The 22,545-nt window shown below is 34.7% G+C and overlaps 1 protein-coding gene across 1 annotated transcript; it reads left to right on the top strand.

Annotated features, from left to right (window-relative positions):
• Positions 1-3,947: 3,947 nt before the first annotated feature.
• Positions 3,948-5,201, top strand: LOC127255268 (uncharacterized). Its single transcript, XM_051280740.1, has one exon. The coding sequence runs from the start codon at positions 3,948-3,950 to the stop codon at positions 5,199-5,201; it is 1,254 nt and encodes a 417-aa protein (XP_051136697.1).
• The last annotated feature ends 17,344 nt before the right edge of the window (positions 5,202-22,545 follow it).

The following is a 22,545-nucleotide window of genomic DNA, read 5'->3' on the forward strand; positions in this document are numbered from 1 at the left end:
CACACATCTAGCCAACATAAAAAAATAAGGGTAGGAGGTGCCTCAAATGATAAAAAGAGAGCCAATCCAAGAAAGCAAGATAAACCCACCAAAAAGAAGAAGTAGAAACTTCATGCGCCTAATAAAATTTCACTGCCCTTAATTTGCATTTGATCTTGTGAATCAATATGTTTGAAAACTCTTGGGAATTATGTTTTGATGGGGAACGTCATGGATTGTTGATATTTCAATATGATATGCAATTTGAAATATTTAGGGATTTAGGTATTGGCATTTGTTTATGTGATGTACTCTTAAGTAAATTTTATTTTTTCTTGGCAATGCACACAGGTTCATCAATTGTTGCCTAATTGTGGTTGTTCATTTTACGTTTTTGCATAGGTTGATTCATGCACTAAGTTGTATAATTACACACCATTGACATTCCATACAAACGAACACAGGTCCCCCTATACACAAGCTGCTCCAATTTGTAATCGCATTCCATACAAACGAATTGATCATGATCAAACTTAAAGATGCGAAATATATTACTACAACATTTCTTCATACAATAACAAGCAATGCTCCTTCCAACACGAGAATCCAAACCTGAGTTTCAAGCAAAAAATATTACAACAACACAATAGACCGACACAATACATCAACATTTCAACTTACGATATAACAACAACAATCCAACACCTGGATCACGCAACACATTATCACTAATATTACCCTTTTACGATAGCCAATTTCGGAGGTGAGGTGGTGTTGATTATCACCATAAAGCCGAATATCAGAAAAATGAGCGCAATACCCCCATATTAAGTAATATTAAATTGTTATGTTGTTTAACATAGCCAACGTGCACCGATGGATGTTTGTTGTTCTGGCGTTTCATCCTTTTAACTTCTTCTTCCAATGTATTTAGCTTCTTTATCAATTGGTTTTCTTGCACTTCAACTTCAACAACATCGTCATCCACGTCGATGATGTTCTTTCGCTTCTGAATATTTTCGAGCCGATGAATTTTAGACACCAATGCATTGATCACTTCCTTATATCTATCCGTGGGTTCCTCATCCCACCATTCAAACATACCACAGTAATTTCCACATTTCTACAAAATTAAAATAAATTAAATATTTTCATAATGAAGAAAAAAAATAATAATAATTTCTTTTAAAAAAAACACAAATGAAATTACCACATAGTTAGGACAAGCCCTGTATCGCCTACCCGGATTGCTTGTGCTCCATGAGGTAAGCAATGGGATCTCATATCCACATCTACACACCAACTTTGGAATATCCTCGATTGGGGACTCTACAATCCGCGGATTTCTTGAGAAACTGGTTCGGGATGAAAATGTCGAGCTCATTCTCTGAAATCCGGCAAGAATTGGAGGAATGATCTACTGAACTCTACCTTCAATCTAGCTCGTTTAAGGATGGCGATGCTCGAAGGACCTAGGGCTTCTCGCGACTGGACTGAGAAATTGGGGAATGAGATCGGTCTGGAGAAGATATGGAGTTGTTTGAACAAAATCGGGATTGAACCGAATCGGGATTGAACAGAACCGGTTCGGTGGAGAACCGGGTCTAATAAGAACCGGTTCGGTCTAACGCAGGGTCACGTGGGTGGCACGTGATTACTCCGTCAACGGCGTTCTTCAATTACTCTTAATATTCTTCTAATTAGTGTTTAGACTAGATTTTGCGCAGATTAGTAAAAAAGAGGGACATTTTTTACGAAATTAATGTTATAGGGACACAAATTGAAAAGACGGCTAAATATAGGGACAGAAATTGCGAATACCCCCAAAAATATATATAATATGAATACTATTTTGTAGATAATAAAATTTTATATAATACATATACATAGAAAAATTATTATTTATTTATAATTAACTTAAAACTAATTCTATAATAAAATGAGAAATTTTAAATATAGATAAAAATATTTGTTTATTGATGAGAGATAGAAATAAAAAAGTTTTGAATAGGTCTTAAGTAAATTTAATTTAATTGATTTATTTATGTTAAATGTGTTTAAAATTAATAAATTTACTTGAAATGAAAATGAAGTTGTAGTCTAATGCTGAAGCCTCGACCGTTGGCGGGTCAAACATTTTCAACTAAAATTTTATTTTGTTTAGTATAATTGGTTTTGTGTTTTAGTTTGAATGGATATTTTTATGTGAGGTATCGAAAAATATATAAGTAATATAAAAATAATAAATAAGTAAAATATATTAATTTTTTTAAGAAATATGTTAAAAATATTTTAGTTAAAATAACACACCAATGTTTCCTTTTTTTTTTTCTAGAAAAAAACAGAAAAACGAAAAATTATATTTTTATTTTTTCACTATAAAAAATTACACATCATATTAAACTCATAACGAATATATATATATATATAAACTTTGTTTTTAGTACGACGAATAATATTATTTTGTTAATCATAAATTAAATACCAATATTTACTCCCTTCGGTTCATGTCAAATGACCTTTAGGGTTTTTAGTAAATTAAGAAATAATACTCCCTTCGTTCCACTTAATTTGTTCATTTTTTTCTTTATATCCATACGTCTACCTAAAATTTCGTGCCTAAACTAAATTAGACAATTTAAGTGGGATGGAGGGAGTAGTATTTTATTTATTAGTGGAAGTGTGTAAGAGATTTTGACATTTTTATCGTTTGACTTTATATGTAAAGTAATTTTATGTGTAATAGTATTCCTGTAATTTATGTAAAAGCTAATGATATATTGATATTAATGTATGATTATTTTTTTTTAAATAGGAAATTGATACTTTAAAATGATATGGACGAAAGTGATAAAAATAATACTTTAAAACGAGACGGATGAATTATATTGTAATAAATATAAAATATTTTTATCCAACAAAATATTTTTAGCGTACTTCTTATTAATATTATAAAAATATATAATATTATATAAACGCATACAATATAATTGTTGAGCACAAAAAAATGATGGATAGGTTTTTAGGGAATGGGCCTACCAAGATTAGGCTAAAATTTATTCGAAACGTCTAGTGGGCTTTTTGAAAGTCCAAGTATGACTGCAATAACCGGGTCGGATGAGCTTAGGGTCAGATGTTAAGGTCAAAACCTGGTCGGGTTAATCCCAAAGGTCGGACGGATGATGAGATTGGACCTGGTCGGGACCAAATAGTTCGGATATTGAAGTCGGACCTAGTCAGGACAAATTCCAAGGATCGGTGTAAGAAAGTCGGACGGATGATGAGATTGGACCTGGTCGGGACTAAATAGTTCGGATAGTGAAGTCGGACCTGGTAGGGACTAAATAGTTCGGATAGTGAAGTCGGGACAAATTCCAAGGGTCGGGTGTAAGAAGGTCGGACATTGAAGTCGGACCAAGTTCAAAGGTCAGGTAGTAAAAGTAGCTATCCTGCAGATCAAGTGAAAAAGCAGTCTCTGATAGTGGAGGGTAGTTTCAACTGGCGAGCGGTTTTCAAAGGTCGGACGTGGTAGGACGATTCTCATACGTGTCGATAGAAGAGAACTTTTTGGGGGAATTAACAGCGGTTACGGTAACCGACCGGATAACGGTTCGAACCGTATCTTCAAAGGATTATTTAAGGATTCCGTACTGTACAGAGGAAGGATCTTCAATCGATATCAAATTCAAGAAAATTGCTTTTGGGGATCACCACTTTATTTTCCAGTCTTTATTGTTATTTTTCCTTATTTTATTTTATGTATTCTACAGTGTTTAGAGATCTCTAATCTCAGACACTCATCTATCAAATTCGGGGATATTTCTCTATTTTCGAATTTTACTTTTTATTGTTAAAAAAACGCATCAACAATTTGGCGACCACAGTAGGAGAAAGGCAAGATTACTGATTCTACGTCAACGGAGAGTTTCATACGATTGAGATCCGGCCGAATCGTCGGAAGGATCCACATGGCAGGTTCACAGCCTCAATCATCTTCGGCGCCAGTGGGCGAAACGGTTTCACCACCTGTCATGCCAAATACAGGAGAAATGCCACAAACACCTGCTGACTGGGTTTCTTATGTTCAGCAATTGAACAACCAGCATAATTTGGCCATGCAGAATATGTTGCGCGAGCAACAAATGTTGCGGGAGCAACAAAATCTTATGCAAAATACGTTAAATCAGGCGTTATCAAGGGTTACTTTGCAACCCATCCAGACGCCACCAGAACTATCACCATCCAGGTTACAGGCAAATTTTGCGGGGCCTTCATATGTGGACAGCACTTTTCCAAGTGTTACTGCCCCAAGGGTTGACAGAGGGAAGACTCCTCTTACATACCCGAATAATATTCCGTTGGGTGTTAGGACCGAGCCTACCGACTTCAGAGGGGAAAGATTGGGAGGCCAGGCTCACAATCCCATTCAGGTGTTGGATCATGTCCTACCCAGAGTAGACCCAGAGGACATTGCTCAGGTTTTGAGGGTACATTTTGGAATGAACCCCCAGACGATCAACAGACCTGCGTACCAGAGGCCATTTCCAGAAAGAATCATCAACGAGCATCCGCTTCCAAGGAATTATAGACCACCAGATTTTCATTCATTTTCTGGAGAAGATGGGGCTTCAACTATTGAGCATGTGGGACATTTTACGGCTCAATTAGGGGAAGTAGGCAATAATTCTTTCTATAAATTACAATTGTTCGGGTTATCACTTACAAGGACCGCTTTTTCATGGTTTGCAAATTTGCCACCCAGGCAGTTGCAAACCTGGGAGAGTCTGGAGGCAGCATTTCATGCAAGATTTTTTAATCCTCTCCTGAAAGCCTCACTCACAGATCTTTTGAAGATCCGACAGATGCCAGAAGAGACCGCGTATCAGTTTATTGAACGGATACGACTCATGAGAGGCAGATGCCCGACAATCATCGAGGAAAGTGAAATGACCAATTTGGTGGTCAGGAACATGCATTCCAGACTTCGGGAGGCATTGACAGCCCATGATGTTCAAGACTTGGCTAGTCTGGCCTCCAAAGCAGGGAGATTGGAGTCTTTGTTTAGAGAAAAAGATCACAACTTTCGTCGGAACAGGGTACAGCAAATGGCTAGTGTTGATACAGATATTTATTCGCCAGATGAAGGAAATATTCTTGAAGAGATGGCAACTGAAATTGTGAATGGCAAACCGTACGTATGTTCGAAACTAAGCCATTGCTAGGAACAGAGGAGAGGGAGCAGCCGACCTTCGATGTATCCAAGGCCGACGAGATCTTCGATATTCTATTGGCGGATGGGCAGATTCACATTCCTAAAGGGCAAAGTTTGGCAACGAAGGATGAAATAAAGGGAAGGCCATATTGTAAGTGGCATAATTCCTTTACCCATTACACTAATCAATGCACACATTTCCGAAAGGAAATACAAAAGGCTATCAAAGCAGGGAGATTCAAATATGTAACAATGGGAGTAGAGCATCAGCCCTTCCCAAAAGTAACTACTGCAATGATCTCTTTGCGGTCTTCACAAGTTGTGCAAAGCGATGATGAAGAAGACACCAGACGAAAAGAACGCAAGCCTAAAGAACGGGAATCCAATCAGGAAGTGAAATTCAAAGTTTGTGAAACTAGAGTGGCAGAGAAATGGGATAGAGAAGATGGGTCGTTCAAAGTAGAATTGAAAGATAAAGTCGTAGTACGGGACCGACCAACACGCAAACCACATCCAGTCCAAGAGAAATGGAGCCGAAACAGAAAGCCTCTGCCAATAGACATAGACCCTCGATTTCCAGGTATGAATTGCACACAAATTCGTAATGCTAAACGCAGGTATGCAGCGCGGCATGGAAAGCGAACATATAAGGGTAAGGAGAAGAATGAATCATCACCCAAAAGGAAGGACTTGAATGACGAACCAGAGGAGCAAGGGCAGAATAACAAGCCTATCAAGAAGGCCAGATGTTTTCGATGTCAATTTTGCAAACGGATCAATATTGATCCTGAAATAGAAAGTGCAGAGGAAGAGACCCCAAAGATTATTTTCGGATCATTTGCCCCAGAAGAGACAAAAGTTTTGCGCAGCAAGATAGTAAAACTTGATAAAGCAGGATTCGAAGTCAGGATGACGGATATGCGATGGTTCGTCGAAGAAGAACCCATTTGGGCAAAGTTCGAGGAGGATGAAGAACCAGAATGGGCAACAATGGTTGGCAGACCCCCACCTATGGTTTTTCCACCTATTCCAGAAGGAGCAATCCCGCATTTAAAACCACTCTATGTTAACGCTCACATATGTGGTAAGCCGGTTAACAAGGTTTTTATCGATAATGGAGTTGTTTTCAATGTCATGCCTCTCAAAAATTTAAGAAAATTGGGCAAAGAGGTTGGTGATTTGTCTCCAGTAGACATCGAGATGACGAGCTTCACAGGACAACCGACCAAACCAGAAGGGATGATGGTGGCACCCATTGAGGTCGGACCAAAGGTGATTTCGACCGTATTTTTTGTGGTGGATGCCAATACTACCTACTCAATTTTATTGGGGCGAGACTGGATTCACGCTTCCAAGTGTGTGCCTTCTTCTCTTCATCAACAAATTATGTTTTGGGAAGGAGATCAGATTTTCACCATGGAAGCCAGTACAAATCCGTTCGGCTCTACAGAAGGAGTGGAAGAATCGGTTCTTTATACGGAGTACGTACCACCGATTTCACAGACAACTATGGTAGATGAGTATCCCTGGAAGGGCTGTAAGCTCACTACGCAGGGTTGTATTTTTCATTAGAAACAATCTTCTGTTTTATGGCTCTGTTGTTAGCCAAAATAAACTTTTACTTGAAGTTTAATTTATGGAAGAAATAAATAAATGTGATAAACTGATTAGACAATTCTATTTAAACCAATTAATGGTTAGATTACATAATAATAAAATTTCCAACAATAATGTTGGCGAAGGGAAGGTTTTCCCTGGCCTGACCTCCTGGAAAAGACAGAAACTTCTCTGTCAAGTCAGGATCCTCTCATTGAATATAATGTGGGAACCAAACAGATACCCAAGATGGTCAGGGTAAGTGGTTTACTAACAAAAAATCAACAGGAGCGAATGGTAGCGTTAATTCGAGATCATAAGGACTGTCTGGTATGGGATTATTCCGAAATGCCCGGATTGGCGCGCAGTTTAATAGAACATAGGTTGCCTATTAAAAATGGGTTTAAGCCTTACAAGCAACCACCAAGGAAAGTGAGGCCAGAATTGATGCCCCAGATCAAAGAAGAAATTGAGAAGCTACTAAAGGTTGGTTTCATTCGTCCATGTCGATATGCGGAATGGTTAGCCAATATCGTTCAGGTAACCAAGAAAAATGGAAAGATCCGAATTTGCATCGACTTCAGAGATCTCAATCTCGCCACTCCAAAAGATGAATATGTCATGCCTATAGCAGACATGTTGATCGATTCTGCGGCGGGACACCGGATTTTGAGTTTAATGGATGGATACGCAGGGTATAACCAAATTTCATTAGCAGAAGAAGATATACCCAAAACTGCATTTAGGTGCCCATGAGCGTTGGGAATTTATGAATGGACAGTTATGCCATTCGGTTTAAAGAATGCATGAGCGACTTACCAACGAGCTATAAACACTATCTTTCATGATCTTATTAGGCGGTCAATTGAGGTATATATTGATGATGTGATCATTAAGTCTACCGACTTTGATTCACATTTGGTTGATTTAAAAAATGCTTTTATTCGGATGAAGCAGTACAACCTGAAAATGAACCCAACGAAATGTGCCTTTGGAGTTTCGGCAGGGAATTTCTTGGGATTTTTAGTACATGAAAAAGGGATAGAGATTGACACGAACAAAGCCAAAGATGTTCTAACAATGCGGTCGCCTCAGTCGGTCAAAGAAGTACAAAGTTTTTTGGGAAAGGTGAATTACCTAAGGCGTTTTATATCAAACACCGCAGGGAAATTAAAACCTATCACAAAATTATTACGGAATAAGGCCACCGATTTTTCTTGGGGTCGGGAGCAACATAAGGCATTGGAAGAAATCAAGGAGGCATTGATTAATCCGCCTGTGTTGGTTCCTCCAAGAGGCGACCGACCTCTTCGGTTATATTTGGCGAACAGTTTTGATGTGGTAAGCAGTCTTTTGGTGCAAGAATGGGAAGATGGTAAGGAAAGAGCCATTTATTATTTAAGTAAAACTTTAGCAGGACCTGAGTTGAATTACAGTATGCCCGAAAAAATGTGTTATTCTTTAGTCTTTGCTTGCACTCGGTTGGAACATTATATTCTGCCAAGAGAAACCGAAGTGGTTTCTAAAATGGATTTGGTCAGACTAATGTTGCACAGACCAACCATGCAAGGTAGATTTGGTTTCTAAGTTAGGTGATTTAGTAATAGGCAATAAACACGGATCTGTGTTTGCTTGTTAGACTTAGGAATTAATAGGAATTAATAATATACAAGTTAAGTCTGAAGCAATTTACATGATATTTGAATTACATGGAGAGAAAGGGCCCGTAAAGCAGTTTTAAGGTCGGTCCATTTTAATTCTGACTTGATGGCCCGTCATCGTTGGTAAGCTTCTTGATGTCTCTGGACGAGTCTCATTTGTAGCTGTTTGAAGTTGCTCGCAAAGACTGTTTTGGTTAAGGCAATGTGTTTCAACTAGACTGCTTCCTTCCTGTATGCTGTCATCTAGAGCTTCCAATCGTTCTTGAAGTCATCGAAGTTCTTCAGTCTTTTGGGAGATTTCCGTAGCTAATGTATGTCTTTCCTGTCGGAGCTCGTTCAGTCGGGCCCTAGCCATGTTGAGGTCTTGGTCGGCCTTCCTCAAATCTGCTTCAATGTTGGTAGGATCTGCAATCAGCCGAGATGAAGTCGCCTCAGATGATGGGGGTCGGATAAGAGGAAATTCAGCTTGAAGTTCGGTGATCCTAGCCATCATCTGATCGAGAACAGGTGAAGCTCCTGACTCCAAGGCGGGTTGAACCAATAGGGTTATTGCGACTTGGACTAGTGCCGAAAGGTCAGCCAGTTCTAAGTCAGCAAAATCCAAATTGGCGCAGCGTTCCACAATGGTTCTAACGGGAGTCGGGAGGTTTATTCGGGTCAAAATGTTCATCTCCTGGGTAGCCTAAAACAGGATGAGATTAGCAAGCTAAGAGACATGGTAAAATTCTTGAGAGATAAGGTTGGAAGTTTACTTGATTCAGGGCAGCCGTAGCCTCAAAAGGGGCCATGAGTTGGAAAATTGAGGGGTTGACTGGACAAATAGTTGGACCAGCAACTGATTCATCCCCTGGTGGAAGATGATGGGCAGCTGCTAATTCCATACCCTGAACAAAAGACAAAAAATTTCAGCACCGTTGGATGGGCGAAAATTAAATCAAAAATGGATAAGAAAGGGTACCAACCAGACCCAGCGGGGCAAAATTGACGGAGGCTTCACCCGACTTTGAAGAGGAAATTTCCTCTACATCGTGGGGTGGTAGGTCTGGTTGGACTGGTTCGGGAGCAGCAAGAGAAACCTCATCAACTTGTTGAACAAGTGGATCGGGTAAAGCCACGACCTGGTCAGGTCCGGGCAATACCATATTTTCAATGGGTGCCTGGTCGGAATAGGTTTTAGGTATCAAGAGTTTTATCAAAAGGACAACATTGAAAAAGGGTTTAGCGCTTACTTGTTATGGTTCTGCAATTTGGTCGGGGAGGACAACAGGTTGGTCGGGCATCACCGCGACCATATCCGACGCTGGGGGAGGAAGTAGCCTTCCCATCGATTCTTCTGGTCGGTGTGCCTACAGTGAAAGATTTGAAGTTTTTGTTTAAAATTAATATTTGTTTGTCTATGTCAAAAATCATTTTTACCTCTGATTGTCTGGGAGTTGGTTGTGTGGTGGTCGGGACCACATGTAGTTGTTCTGTGGTCCGGACCACAGATGGTTGTTCTTTGGTCGGGACGGCAGTTGATCGGGATGAGGATAAATTGATGGGAAGTTGTGCCTCGGGTGATTGATGATCGGTCGGTTGAGATATGGTCGGACCAGTGGTCGGTGGCAGTGAAGGATCTTCTGAAACAGATATATTGAAGTTAAAAAGGGACCGTACGAAAATGACATAGTAAAAGGAACAAAGCTTACCAAATTGTTGCCTTAAATACTTTGGCATCCCACTGGTGTCTATTGGCAGAGATGCCAAGTATTCCTCGATGGCCTGCCTGTCGATGGCAAGACTGGTCTTTGTTTTTTGCCTTTTTGCTCCCGACCCACCTGCAACAGGTACTTGCCTTTTTCTTCCTCTGGCTGCTAGTCGGGGAGAGCCAAGAGCCAGGGCTGGGGGCGGAGCAAGTTTCCCGACCAGTTGGTCAGTCGAAGGGGCAAGTAAAGACCAGGTGGCCGACCACCAGGCGGGGAAAGTTTCAGTTGTCGAGGTTTTTGGGCAGAAAGGTAAGTATGAATTAGAGGTAATATAGCTGGTGAGTTGAGAAATATAGGTCGGGATGAGTTCGGGAATTACCAGTCCCTCGGGGCTTTGAAATATGAGGTGGGGACTGGCTAATGGTCCTGGTATGCCTTGACAGCAACCAAATTGCCTCGACAAAAATTGAGGTTGGTAATTGTAAGTATAAAATGATCTACGATTTTTCTTATCCGACCTCCTACTAGAAAAAAAAGATCGGGGTTTCATCGCGGCGTCCCAGGAAAAAGTGTAGATCGGATGAGGAATAGGATCTGGGCGAGTTAAAGGATGAGTTGGGTCAGGATAAAGGAAGAAAAGATCAGTCAAATATTGCATTAAGGTTGTGTATACAAAAAAACGGGAATTGTTCCGATCTTCAGTCAAAATTTGGGTTATTATAGAATCAGAGGATTTTAGACAAGAAGAATTCGGGGTTAATCTGGCTAAGGCATAGCCAATAGACCTGTAAGGATTGGGAGAAATTGGGAGGCGACCAAAAAATGCAGAAGGGAAGTATAGACGGAGCCACAATTCCAGGAACCAAAATGGTCCTAAGGCTGCAGTGTCTGCCTTTTTAGTATCCGTAAGACGGGAACTTACTCGAGTTAAACCTTCAAAGAGGTTGGCTAAAAATAAGGTGCCTAATGAAGTAAAGTGGCCGCAGGCCAAATGGATGGCTAGGTCAATGTGAGTAGAAAGAACAAGTTTCGAAGGGGAAAGAATGATATATCTGTGAAAAAAGAAGAAAGAAATTTAAGCTCGAATATCCAAACTTTGGACATACAAAAGAAATTAAAAGGAAAAGATTTACCTGCAGAGCCAAAAGAGGAGGAAAGCAGTGTGTTCCAACTCGGAAACAGGGGTATCCTCCTTACCCTGATATTTGTTAACAAAGTGTGTCCATCCTCTTTCTCTTTCAGGAAGCTTGGCCAGGGCCCAACCTTGATGGTTGGGGGGAAGTTCTTGATTTCCGAGAGAGACTAGAGGGGTCCTCGCCTGTGATCGGCAAATGCGCGATCACTGCTACATCCATTAAGGTCGGTCCCATAGGATCTGAAGGGAAAAAGGCACCTGTTTGCGAATGCCAAAAGGCTGCCATGGCCATCAAGACTTTATTGTGTAGATAGAGGGGTTGGGTTGAAAGGAGGATAGCTTTATCGATCCCTTGGGTTTTCCATTGGTTTTCAAAATGGGGAAGGAGCCTTGCGTACCATTTCCGATAAGCATCTTTTGGATCAGTCAAGTGAGTCTTGATACTGTCCAGAAGGCGCTCTGGTTTGAACGCTTCATTGTTGACGATAATAGGAGAAACTTGCACAATAACAGAGCTCATACGCTCAGCATCTGCAGTGGTAGTGCAGTAAGGGCGTATTGTAGGAGTAAGAACCTTGGAAGTCACAAGGGGTACTGACGGTTCGGTTCCGTCGAAAGGAAGTGCAGGAACGTATTGGTTAGCCATTTACGCGAGGATGAGAAAGATAGAAAGGAAGTAAAATCAAAGGAGGAAGCTATATGGAGAACAGAAGGGGTTTTCAGAATTGTGAATGCGTGAGTTTGAGAAGATGAAGGTAGGGTTTAACATAAACCCTTTGGTTTGACGCAGCACAGTGTGATGATCACACTCTATAACCCTAAAACGTCACGTCTTCCGTAGTTCGAGGAGTGACGTTTCGGCGGGAGGAGGCAAGTTGTTGAGCACAAAAAAATGATGGATAGGTTTTTAGGGAATGGGCCTGCCAAGATTAGGTTAAAATTTATTCGAAACGTCTAGTAGGCTTTTTGAAAGTCCAAGTATGACTGCAATAACCGGGTCGGATGAGCTTAGGGTCAGATGTTAAGGTCAAAACCTGGTCGGGTTAATCCCAAAGGTCGGACGGATGATGAGATTGGACTTGGTCGGGACCAAATAGTTCGGATATTGAAGTCGGACCTAGTCAGGACAAATTCCAAGGGTCGGTGTAAGAAAGTCGGACGGATGATGAGATTGGACCTGGTCGGGACTAAATAGTTCGGATAGTGAAGTCGGACCTAGTCGGGACAAATTCCAAGGGTCGGGTGTAAGAAGGTCGGACATTGAAGTCGGACCAAGTTCAAAGGTCAGGTAGTAAAAGTAGCTATATTGCAGATCAAGTGAAAAAGCAGTCTCTGATAGTGGAGGGTAGTTTCAACTGGCGAGCGGTTTTCAAAGGTCGGACGTGGTAGGACGGTTCTCATACGTGTCGATAGAAGAGAAATTTTTGGGGGAATTAACAGCGGTTATGGTAACCGACCGGATAGCGGTTCGAACCGTATCTTCAAAGGGTTATTTAAGGATTCCGTACTGTACAGAGGAAGGATCTTCAATCGACATCAAATTCAAGAAAATTGCTTTTGGGGATCACCACTTTATTTTCCAGTCTTTATTGTTATTTTTCCTTATTTTATTTTATGTATTCTACAGTGTTTAGAGATCTCTAATCTCAGACACTCATCTATCAAATTCGGGGATATTTCTCTATTTTTGAATTTTACTTTTTATTGTTAAAAAAATGCATCAAAAATAATATAAAAATGCATTAATATTACATTAAATACAAATAAGATACGAGCACATTACTCCGATCAAAAAAAAAAAAAAAAGAAAGATACGAGTACATTATTTTATGAGATATATATTATAACTTTTAGTAATATTATTTGAAAATCATACTCCCTCTGTTCCACATAGTTTGTCCTTATTTTCTATTTTCGTTCGCCCTACATATTTTAAAATTTAAAATTTAAAATTTTTCTAATCTTAATTAAACTATTTAGTTATCTTAATTTTAATCTATAATTATTTTTACTAAATAATAATTATTTTTACTAATACACTTCTTAATTACTTATAAATTATATATTACCTAAATTTTCGTATCTACAGTAATGCGTCACATCTTATCTAGGACGGAAGGAGTATAAAATAAAGTTGTGATAACACAAATTTTTATTTTTAAACTATTATTAATATCATTCATTAGATTAATGATATATTAATCCAATTATTGGTGCAAATTCAATATTGTGTTAAATATAAAAAATAAAAACACCAACGCTATTTGATTATTTTTTTATTTATCTCATCTATATTATATTTATGTCAACATTTAAATTACTGCATTTTATCAGCCGATATAGTAAATTATATTCAACTCACTACCTTTAATAACATTTTTATATAAGATTATATTTTAATTTTTAAATGTTAACTTATATAAATTTTAATAATACGAAGTATATAATTTGCTATTTTAAAAAGGGAGAGTTGGATTAAAATTCATGTTAGAAAAATTCACTTTAAATTAAATTCCTATCAAAAATTAATTAGACTGCAATCCCTACTTTATGAATTAGGTTTGTTATAGTTCCTTAAATTTTTTTTTTCTCCAACGACTGTTGTATACGCAATAGGGACTCGAAATAGGTCGATCAATACTTTCAATATTTTAATATATACCTACATTACTTCCCGCTCTACCCCCATTATAACTTTGTATACTTCTACTTAAATATCCCGTACTTTTTTCGCCAATTAAAAAAAAAAAAAAACAAATAGACAATTACCCACGATTTATTAGGGGTTGAAGTAGGAAACATCTCATAACTTCCCTTATCCCTATTTAAACCCTACATCTTCCATCGTCAGGTGAACCCTGATGCCCTCCAACCCTCAGCGATCAAGTAGCGACCAATCGGTGTAAAAATGGTGAAAAAAAAATAGCTGACCCACTCTCATCCCTAAGAACAAGATTGAAGAAGTAAGTGTCTGGTCGAACCTTTTTTGATTGTTTATTTTGTTAACATTAGTATTTTATATCGTAGTTTGTTCGATTATTTGAGGTGTAAGCTTCATCCCGTATTTGTATGTATCCGTTCAATGTTGAGGAATCTTCGGTGATCGATGTAGTTGTGTTAGTTAACTGGGTTTGAAATCATTCGTATATTTGCCTACATAGACCGGCTTAGGTGTTTTATTTTGGCACCAATTTTGGATGATTTTATTTATTTAATTTGTAATTTTTGTTAATTTTGTAGATGTATATTTTGTTTAGTTACCTAGAGTTGCATATTTTAATTTTTTTTGTTTGATTATTTGGTAATTAGTAATATTTGTGGGTTGGCAAATGTGGTATTGTTGGACACCCTGAGTTGTATTTTTTAGGTTAGTTTTCTAAGTAATATACTTTAAGGGAACTAATGTATACTCAAAATGTTTTGTTACACACTCCTGATATATATTGATAAAATTTTAAATAAATTCGAGATTTGGGTAATGTAGACTGATGATATTTATTTACATACCGGAGAAGGAATATAAATTGGTTATCAGTAGATTCGGAGTACTATTTTTCCACAACGAGGCAGAGAAACTGAAGAAACACATGTTGGATGAACATATTAGAACCATTAAAATGACTTCGTTCAGTCATTTTCTGGATATCCCGAAGATGAGGATGTCGTGGCACCGCCTTCTTTTATTGGTTAATAACTTCAGCCCGGAGTCCACGCCATTCAACATTCGAACTGACATTGAGCTGCCCTTTGAAGTGGAGGAATATTCTATAGTCTTGGGAATACATTTGACAGAAGTTTACATCACGGACAACGCATCAGCAGATGATGAATGCTTTGTTAGGATATTTGGGGGTAAACCACGTTCTCTGGCTTGTGCCTAGGTGTTGCAGAAGCAGCAGGAAGCTCTAGCGCAGGGACTGGAGCCTTTATTTGTTGCTGATGTGACGCTTCTCTTTATTTTGCTTATTTTTGCAAATATTTTATTTGTACCACAAGTTATTCTGTACTTTTGTTTTTTGTTACCGTATGTGGATGACCTTACTGCAATTGATGACTATGCCTGGTGACGAAGCAATAAGATTAATTGGGTCTGCCTGAAATTTAACAATCACACCCATATTTGTATATGGAATTCATGATTATGTTTTTTTTATTCGAAATTATCTCGGTTGTTGGAATTAAATTTCTTAATGATTATGTAAATGGTTAGAATAATGCATGTAGTTTTAGCAAATCGAATTACTATGATCGAATTCCAGCGATATACTTTAAATAGCAATTTATATACTTGCATAATACTCGTAAAAACACCCTCAATAAAAATATATGCGCTCATACATGCTGTCAATGTACCCATAACATAAAGCTTGCATTTTTTTATGGTTGTTCGACAACCCAATTTTCAATGATGCATACTGCACTGAGATGAAAATTTAATATCCTTTACCATCCAACTACCTGAAGACAAGTTGGACGAGGCAGTGGACACAAAAGATAAGTATAAATAACTTTACAATGTCTACTACAATGTCATTGAATGTGTTGCATACCTTGTTGAATACATGCGTATAGTGGTTAAACTTTTTGTTAGGGTATCACACATGATAATATGAGATATGCTTTCACCGAGTTCCTTATTCCCCTCTTTTAGAGGATTGATTGTTGTTGTAAGAAATCAATTACATTTACGGATACCTGGTACTTTACACCTAATACCTTATCTATAAATATGCATACCTCTATTGTCAGTTTTTATGCCCGGTATGCACATTTATGTACCTACATACACTATACTTATATCGTAATTCACTAGTTATGTACCTATAATATAATATCAAATGCTCAGAGTTCACATACTTATGCCCGGGGAACCCCTACTTAAGAAACTTATAATTTTGGTTATCATATACCCACTTGTTAATGGTAAATAGGGATGCATTCAACATAACAGTATTCTCACCCATTGTTAGAGAGTATTAAAATGCAAATAGTAAACATTTACAAAAATTCAACGAAAAAAATACTATTACACATATGCAATAAATGTCTAAATATCTACTTGTGGATGGTAAACGAAGTCATAAAGAAATTTGTTAAAATATTTTTCATTACTAGGATACACTGTAATTGCTACGAGATTATTAAACAGTTTATGCAACATGAATTTGTAAAATTACTTTAAAATATGAGTTATAATATACTACTAGAACTTCCATTGTGTTTTCCATCAATATAACAAAAACTTATCTTTTAAAATATTTTGACTCATCACATAGTAATCTAAACCATAAGAACTCATTTAGAAAATTCTCCGCCATCGTAGGAACTCAACTAAATTCAAATATACCTACTACTTAACAGATAATAGCTTTCAAATGTATATATATACTTATAAACCCAGTGTTAATACCTGAGTACATACAATATATTTATATTTTGTTTCGTTTTTCACATACCCATATACATATTTCAAATATTCTGGATACACATACGTATGCCTGTGTAACCTCAACTCGAGAAACCGATTGTTTTAAGAACCATATAATTACTCGTGATATTTTTATCGGGGTGAATTATAAAGGATAGTATTGTCACCCATTCCTGAAGAGTATCTAAAGGAAAAACATACACATTTACAAAAATATAGTGGAGAACATTTTCACACATATACATTAACTATCCATTCTCACTTGTGGATGATAAACAAATTGAAAAAGGGAGTCTTGGTCTGCACTCCCTGTCAGATATAATAAGTTTTATTTCAGTCCTATTAAAAATAAATTGGTCTACACTCCCTCTTTACTTATTTTGATTTAATATTGGTCCTTACTTTATGTTTATTCTTCAATATGTTCCGTATAAATTTTATATACCCTTAAAGTATATTCAAACTAGCGGGAAGACCCTTGCTACGCACGGTGCCATTTATAGAATTTTTTTATTAATTTTATATTTATTTTTAAATTTTTTAATAAGTTTAAGAATCATAATATTTTACTATAATAAAATAGTAATAATAAAATAAATAATAATGAAATAATTTTTTTTAATAATATTATTTAAAATAAATTTAAAAAATTCAAATGAATATCTAATAATAAAAATTATGATTTGCTTTATATATTTGGAATAAAATATGTAATATAAATTAAGTTGTGTAAAAACAAAATTATACTTACTACAATATAATTATATATAATACCATAATTGTAAATGAATATAAAATATAAATATTATATCATTGATAATTACTAAAAAAAAATATTATATTTTTTTATTATAACTTGAGAACTGTATTTTTTTTTCTTGTGATAATATTAGTGTTTCTAAAGTAAAAATTAATATACTATATAATTTAAAAAATAAAATATGTATTTAAATATTTTAAATACTACTATCTTTTTTAATAAAATATATAATATGAATTCAATTTGGTAGAAAATAAAATTTTATATTTTAATACAATGAAAATGAAAAAAATATTTAAACTATCAATTTATAATTTGCAAAAAAAATTGGATAATCTATTGTAATATAAAATATATATATAATTATTCATATACATAATAAAAAAAAGTATCTTTTACAATGGTAAAATCAATCTCCTAATAATATAAAAATTTAATTACAATATCACTGCAACAAAATCTGTACTGTTAACATAAAAAAAATAATAATAAAAATAAAAATACAAATTAATTTATAATTGAATCTTTGTACTTTTTCTTTCCGTTTATGTGTTTTTTCTTCTTCTCGGTATTTTTCCTTTCAATTTGATGATAATGGATTATTTTTGTCGAATAATTTTTAGCATCCAAACAGAATCTTAACTACAATGAGTACAACATTGTGAAAAAAAAAAAGGGAAATAAATAAAAAATCTAAACAAAATTTAGAAGAATAATCAAACAAACAAAAAGTTCCAATCTATCACTCAGAACGGAAAAAAAGTAGCAACAAATCATTCGGCAAACAACTTTGATCACTACAAGAAAAAATCATTTTTGTAACAAAATTTTTTTTGTCTCTAAATTTACTTTTTCCGTTACTAATGACATTAGAGACGGAATTATGAATGAAATTACGATAGCTACGTGAACATTAGGGACGGAATTCCGTTACAAATATATTATTTTTTTTAGTGGATATTTAGACAGTCTCTTCGGATCCCAACTTTTTATTTGTTCTTTTTTTTTTTACCATGATGATCCTGTAAATAAATCAAAGAAGACAATATTAGATGTAGTGTGTAAGTGCATAAAATATAAAATAATAAATTTCAATCTACCTATAATCACATTTTAACACTTTAACTGTGGAAGCAAAAGATGAACGGCGATAACATGTATATATAGAAAAAAAAATTAGTTTTCCTCCGCTGACATTGAAAAGTTTAGAAGACAGCCTTTTCAAATCTCAACTTTATGCCGGCAAAAAAATGCAACAAAACAAACAATTTAGAAAATAAGAAAGAAAAATCTAAAAATTATTCAGTTGAAATTGACGGATATCTTCTTCGACTGCAATAAATATAACACCTTGAAAGAAAACATTAGACAATAGAAATAAGACCGACCGAACCCTCCAGCAAACAACTTCCATATTTAGAAGGCGGATGTTAAGGCAGTATTTTGAGATCCTAACTTTATGGTTGCGCACAAAAAAAAAATGAAAATAAATAATTTAGAAAAAAACCAAAAAAATCTAAAAATTATGAAAAAATATGTATATAAAAAATATTATCAATAAAGAAGAATAGCAAAACAACTCAATATTATCAATAAAAAAATATTATCAATAAAAAAAATTATCAAAAATGATAATAAATTTCAATATTTCAATATTTTTATTCTCATTACCCTTCCCGTCTTCTCTTCTTTCTTCTGCCACCAACAGATGAATGGTGTTGAACGGATTGTATATCTATATATATATATATATATATCTATATAAAAAAAATCAATTTTTATCCACTAACATTGAAACCACCATACCACTATTTCAAAACCGTCATTCACACCCTCTATCATTTATGTTGATAATAAATTCTAAATCTAAGAATAAAAATTAAAAATTTGTAATTAAAAAAACCAAAAAACTCTCAAAATTCTGAGATTGCAGAATTACGGAATTTTACAAAAAAGTGGGGTCCAGTTTTGAGCTCTTTTCTATATATATATATATATATGATATATGATGCTTCAAACATTATTTTATATACTTATACCGCATCTCACTCTACCTATAGTATGTTCTGCTCTACCAAGTTATTTTACAGATATACCTCTATTTATTTAATGTTTTGTGTATTTTAAAGTACTAATAATTATAATTATAAGCATTTATAAATGTGATTATTTATATTTAATTTTTTTGTATTAATAGTTAAAAAAATCATCTTATTTATCGATTAAAATCAACTCGCATAATTTTTTAAAAATATTAGTTCCTCTGTCCACTATAATTATATCACATTTCTTTATTTGGTTGTCCGTTAAACTTATATATAATAGATGAATTTATTCCCTCATAATTTTATTATCTTCACTTTAACAAATAACAACCAATTTGCTATTACTTTTTATGAACCAAATTTGAATATAATATATTTATTAATATGAATTTTAAAATTAATAATATAAATATATTTGGTTTGGTTAATCGAACAAAAAAATGTTAAAAGCTGAAATTAAATCGAATCGAACAAATATAAGTATGCAGTATTTGTATTCGAATTGAATTTGCTCAATTAACCGAAAATTTAGTTCGATTCAGTTCGGTTAAAAAGTTTAATGGTTCGATTCAGTTCGATTAAAAAGTTTAATGGTTCGATTCAGTTCAGTTGAAAAGTTTAATGGTTTGATTCAATTCGGTTAAAAAGTTTAATGGTTCGGTTCAGATATTTTTGTCATCCCTACTTATAACATCATATTTTTATCAATTCTTTAATAATTTTTTTACATAATAATTTTATTTTACTTTTTATCTACTTTAATTTTATATAAAATGTTATTATTTTTTAATTTTCATATCCAAGTGAAAATGCATAATTAGCTCAAACGAAGAGAGTATTTAATAAATCTAATGTGTAGAAAATATATAATTTTAATATTTAAATCAATTAAAAATTCTCAATAATTTTTCAATATTTAAATTATATTAAAATTAGTAATAATTATATAAATTATTTAATATTTATATTAAATTTATTATATATATATTTTTAAGAAATTATATATATATATATATAAAAAATTAGAACAATATTGATCAGTGACCATAAAAATGGCAACGATGACATTCTCTTATTTGGAGTATGAAAAACATAAATATAAAATATTTCTTTGAAATTATTTTATTAATTCAAAAAATATTTGTATGTAGTATTTAATTTAATATTAAATATTTTAAAATATAATATCATAATATCTAATTTAATTATCATATAATATTTTTAAATATATATATTTAAAATACATAATCGTATTTTTTATAATTATAGAAAATATTTATAGATAAAAAAATATATAAAATAGAAAGTGAGTATAGCGAATACTACATCTGCATACAAACCTTTTCACCGGAGCTAATAGATTAAGTGTTCTCACGGGATTCCTTAATTGCCTCCACCGTCAGAGATTGACTGAAATAGACCACACTTAAGATACTCGCTACTACACAGATAATACATACGTAACCATCATGCATACTTTGAATGTGGTGTTTGTACCCGGAGCACATACTATATACTTACATCAAATACTGACATACTCGGGTGCAGATCGTACGTACCTATAATAAGGTGTCATATGCGTTCATAATGAGTACATATGCCCGGGAAACTCTTACTTGAGAAATCGATTGTTTTTTGTATCAAATACCCCATTGTTAGTAGTAATCGATGATAAATTCAACATAATAGTATTCTTATTTATTCCTAAAGAGTATTAAACTGCAAAGAGTACATATTTACAAAAATTCAATGGAGAAGCTTTTAGACGTTAGAATGTATTAGACTAAATGTTCTATCTGTGGTTATCATTGTGCAAGAAGTTTTTAGCCATTAGAATGTATTAGCTAAATGCTCACAATATACTTTCAGTATGTATACCAACTTAATATTCATACTCATGCATATATGTTCAACTTAAAATATATACGCTCAGATGTGCTATCAATGTAGTCATGCAATGTTGTTTTGATCGATTATGGTTTTTACACATACCTATCATTCATCTGATACACATTGTTTTAAAGTGGAATTATTATTCATTCGCCTTAACAATTTAATGCAAAATCTAAAATGCAGGAGGGATGATACATATGACACATAAGAAAATTACGAATAGTGTTACATACATTATGCTCTTGCCATTGAAAAGTGTGGCATGAGTTGCTAAATGTAAATGTATTATGAACAAACCTTTCCAGCGGGGCTAATAGAAGAAATGTTCTCACCGAGTCTATTAACTACCTTCTCTAATAGGGGATTGACTGAAATCGACCACACTTAAGGATACCCGTTACTTCATAGATAATACCTAAGCAAACATCATTCATACCTTGAACGTCGGTGTTTGTACCCGGAGCACGTATTTACATACCTGCATCAAATACCGGCATACACTGACGCAGATCTTACGTACTTATAATAATAGTTTCATATGCTTCAGTAAAATGTACATATGCCCTAGTAACCTATGCTTGGAAAACCGACTATTTTCGGTTCGAAATATTCACTTGCTATCGGTAATCATGGATGAATTTATCATATAATAATGTTCCCGCGACTCCCTGAATTGTAACGGATAGGTAAACAACAATAGTAACATTTGTGGGGGAACACCATCATACATATTCAATAAATATTCAATATTTACATATGAATGTTAAAAAGTCATAAACAAATTAGCTAAAATATTTTTCATTATTAGGCTACATGAGTGATGCTACAAAATTAATTAAAATTGATGTAACTTAAATTCACTCTCACGAGTAACACAAGACAAATGTTAGTACTTACTTGAAAGAACTAGTTGTAATATACTACTAAGACTTTGAGTGCTTTCAACATAATAGAACAAATACTTCTCTTTCTTAAATATTTTGACTCATAACATAGTAATCCAAATTGTCGGACACTCACAGACTCAAGTAACAAGTCAAAAGCATTTTAAAAATAATAACTCAGTTGAATAGACAAGAACTCCAGCGCAGGTCTGATGTACCCCCTATTTATTTTAATGTACCAATGTTTACCGAATTATGTACTCAAGC

Source organism: Andrographis paniculata, unplaced genomic scaffold (genome assembly GCF_009805555.1).
Source record: "Andrographis paniculata isolate CXL003 unplaced genomic scaffold, ASM980555v1 Contig53END, whole genome shotgun sequence".
NCBI classification, from domain to species: Eukaryota; Viridiplantae; Streptophyta; class Magnoliopsida; order Lamiales; family Acanthaceae; genus Andrographis; species Andrographis paniculata.

What these genes read in the sequence shown, in the direction of transcription:
- LOC127255268 (XM_051280740.1), top strand. Translation starts at nt 3,948, where the DNA reads ATGGCAGGTTCACAGCCTCAATCATCTTCGGCGCCAGTGGGCGAAACG.